Below are 3293 nucleotides of genomic sequence, written 5' to 3'. Positions count from 1 at the left end.
CGCAATGGTGGTAAGTCGTGCACTTAAGGACATTTTTTATTTTATTTTTCTGTAGACTTTGCTTTGTTTTTTTTATTACTGTGTATTGTCAAGCTTGGTTACTCATAATTGTTTCTCAGTCACTGAATGCACGATGTTGTTCCATACTGGAGCAGCTGACCCGGTTTGTTTACGTTCAAATTCCAATGGCGTCAAAACCACGTGATGCATTGAATCGTTATACCCTATCAAATTGCTCTATTGTCAATTAGGTGATTTTTTTAGGCTAAGGCAATTATATTATTTATTTGTACGATAGTTCTTTGAAACTGTTTTTAATGAATTGGGAATTGATTTAACCGGGAACATCATTTATTACCATGAAAATCGAAATTAATGGAAATTTTGAGAGAGTTCACCAGTGGTGATTTTTTGGCATTAAAATCAAAATGCAATTTCTTTGTTAAATAAGTACAATAATGAATCAGAAAATGATTTTTATTTTTATTTACCAATTACTCTACACCTTTCTCACAAAACACACACATGAAACTGTCACCCCTTCTAATAACTCTCACTTTTGTACAATAAATAAGATGCACCCACCTCTCACACTTCTCACATTGTGCCCACTTAGTAAATATCAAACTACTACTCTGTCTCACCTGCTCTGGAACAAACTTCTTACATACACAGCACTTTTCATCCTCTCTTATTTCAGACTCACTCTCACTCTCACTGTCTATTGCCCAATCACTTACACATTTACCCACTCCACTCGTTCCTGGCTTCTGTGAATCACTCTTGCTACATTTTACAATTTTTTTCTTCTCTTGCTCTCTCTTCCTCTTACACCCCACAGATCCATTCTGGCCTTTCTTACTACTTTTTGCACAGCTTTTATTCACACTACTATCACTTGCTTTCTTCCCAGGATTCTTACTCACATGCTCTTTTACCCTCTCTAACACATCATCCTCCGTCACAGTCTTTCCATTAATAACCCTGCTTAACACATTCCTCTTCTTTTTTTTCTCCCCTTTTACTCTTTTCATTGCCACTACCTTCTTTACAAAAAAATCACTCTTACTCCCTTCATCTCTTCCAACTACATCTATCATTCTACCACTCACACTCACAACACTTTCATTCTCCTTGTCACTCTCAACTTCCTCTCTATCACTCACAACACTCCTAGCTACCTCCAAACCAATCTCTCCTTCCCTCAGAACACCCACATTCTCCTTATTACTCTCAACTTCCTCTCTTTCACTCACCACACTGTCATTCTCATTCTCTCTCACAACTACCGCACTGTTAACAGCTTCTACAGTCTCTAGTACAGTGTTCTCATGATGGTTTTCAATGTCACTTATAAATGCCTCTGATGGTGTCAGTGGTAAGTCATTGATAATGTCTTTTGTGAACGGATAAATTCCTGTTTTTCTAAAAGCTGACTGCAAATTACTGGCTGATAAGGCATTTCCGTAAGCTTTGCATGCCATGCTACAAACATCATAACGAGTTAGTGCACATTGTTTTGTTCTGATAGTTCTGTGACAAAGGCTGTTGTATATATTTTGCAGAGGACCATAACAACCTACATCCAACGGTTGCAAAAGATGGCTGGTGTGTGCTGGAAGTAACTGTATAACAATGTTATGACGCCTTGCCCATTCAATTGTGCTAACAGCAACATGAGATTTATGTCCATCTAACAATAACATCACATGCCCATTACCTGGAACAAATTTCTTGAAATGATTGCTGAGGAAATCCATGAATAGTTCTGAATTAGACCAACCCGTCTTAGAGACAGTGCCAACTGTTCCTGGTGTAGACCCCTCTAGCAACTGATCATTCATTCTCTGTCCTGGGAAGACAAAGTAAGGGGGTAATGCATTGCCAATTGCATTTCCACACCCCAAGATAGTCACAGTGTCACCCTTTCCAGATGTAACCTCCTGTGATGATGTCTCCACTCCTGACACTACCTTTGATGGATTGTGGTTGATGGTTACACCCTTCTCATCAACATTATAAATCAAATGGGGTTTGTCCATTAGATCATATTTAAGTAGGGCTTTCTCGAGTTCATTGAAGTATTTCGTAATGTTCTCCTTGTTGGCAGCTTTTGCTCTAGCAACTTCCAATGCCCTTGGTTTTACAACTTTGAGATCTGGCCATCTTCCAAGCATTCCGTAGAACCAGGTAAGAGTTAGAGGTTTATCAATTTTAGTTTTCTTGTCAAGCATTACTGCATAGTCAGTTGCTATATCCACAACTTCCTGTCGGTTATATCCATATCCAAGTTGAGCCATTTCCTTCAAATGTATCACCAACCGGCTTTCTTCATCTAATGTAAAAAAAGGTGCACTGCCCATTGTACAACACTCAGGATCTACATTTCCAGTTACCCTATCCCTAAGAGTTTGAAATGGTACACCATAAGACTTTGAAGCTCTACGGATAGATAGTTTATCAACCATTATTGCTGAATATGCACGTGTTAATGCAGTTGGAGAATAGGTCCTGTATTTGGCTTTCCCCCCTGGTTGATGAACTTGATTGATCTACAAATATAATACAAAAAGTTATTAATTATACTGACCCATTTGTGTTTAAAAAACAGAAAGAAGAAAAATTCAGTAAAAAATTTGATATGTATCTAGGTCAAATTTACTTTATAAAACTAAAGAAATTGTTCTTAATGCAATTATTTTTGTTTTTTGAAATATTATCTACCTTGTATTTACGTTTTACAAGCTGATGTTTCCTATTTCAAGTATTTTATTGTTAGTTTTAATATGCACATTCCACCATTTTTTTTGGTTGTAATTTGTGATGTTCTCGTCTCAGTTTGACATATTTTCCCGTAAAATTAATAAAATAATGTAAGGTGCTTGCTATATTGAAAAGACGTAAAAAACAATTTGGTTGGCCTTACAGGAAACGGATATGAGTTCTGACCTGGAAAAATATGTAAACAAAAAGGTGGATGCCGGGACTGGGTTTGTTTCTCACTATAAATACGATTTTAGACCTGTTGATAATTGTTTTCAAAAGAGGTTAAGGAAAATGGCACTTTTATGAAATAATTATTTATTTTTAATCATACATACCTTTAGGAATCTCATTTTTTTTAAGCGAGTTGATTTCAAGTGAATCTGATACTTGTACGCTGTGAAATGTGAAAAGTGACGTCAGAGCGGAGTTTATTCACGAGATAAATACAACCAAAAAAAGCGAACGAATTGACAATATGACCGATTATACACTACGGTAGGATATGCTGACTGAATGAAATACAGAAG

General features: G+C 36.6%; 1 protein-coding gene across 1 annotated transcript; it reads right to left on the bottom strand.

Annotated features, from left to right (window-relative positions):
- Positions 1–438: 438 nt before the first annotated feature.
- LOC127725302 (uncharacterized) lies at positions 439–2620 on the bottom strand. Its single transcript, XM_052232228.1, has one exon. The coding sequence runs from the start codon at positions 2466–2468 to the stop codon at positions 495–497; it is 1974 nt and encodes a 657-aa protein (XP_052088188.1). The 5' UTR covers positions 2469–2620; the 3' UTR covers positions 439–494.
- Positions 2621–3293: the final 673 nt, after the last annotated feature.

This window comes from Mytilus californianus, unplaced genomic scaffold (assembly GCF_021869535.1).
Source record: "Mytilus californianus isolate M0D057914Y unplaced genomic scaffold, xbMytCali1.0.p SCAF_15, whole genome shotgun sequence".
Lineage (NCBI taxonomy): Eukaryota > Metazoa > Mollusca > Bivalvia > Mytilida > Mytilidae > Mytilus > Mytilus californianus.
Note: the sequence above shows the minus strand (reverse complement) of the source record. Positions and strands in the feature narration are given on the sequence as shown.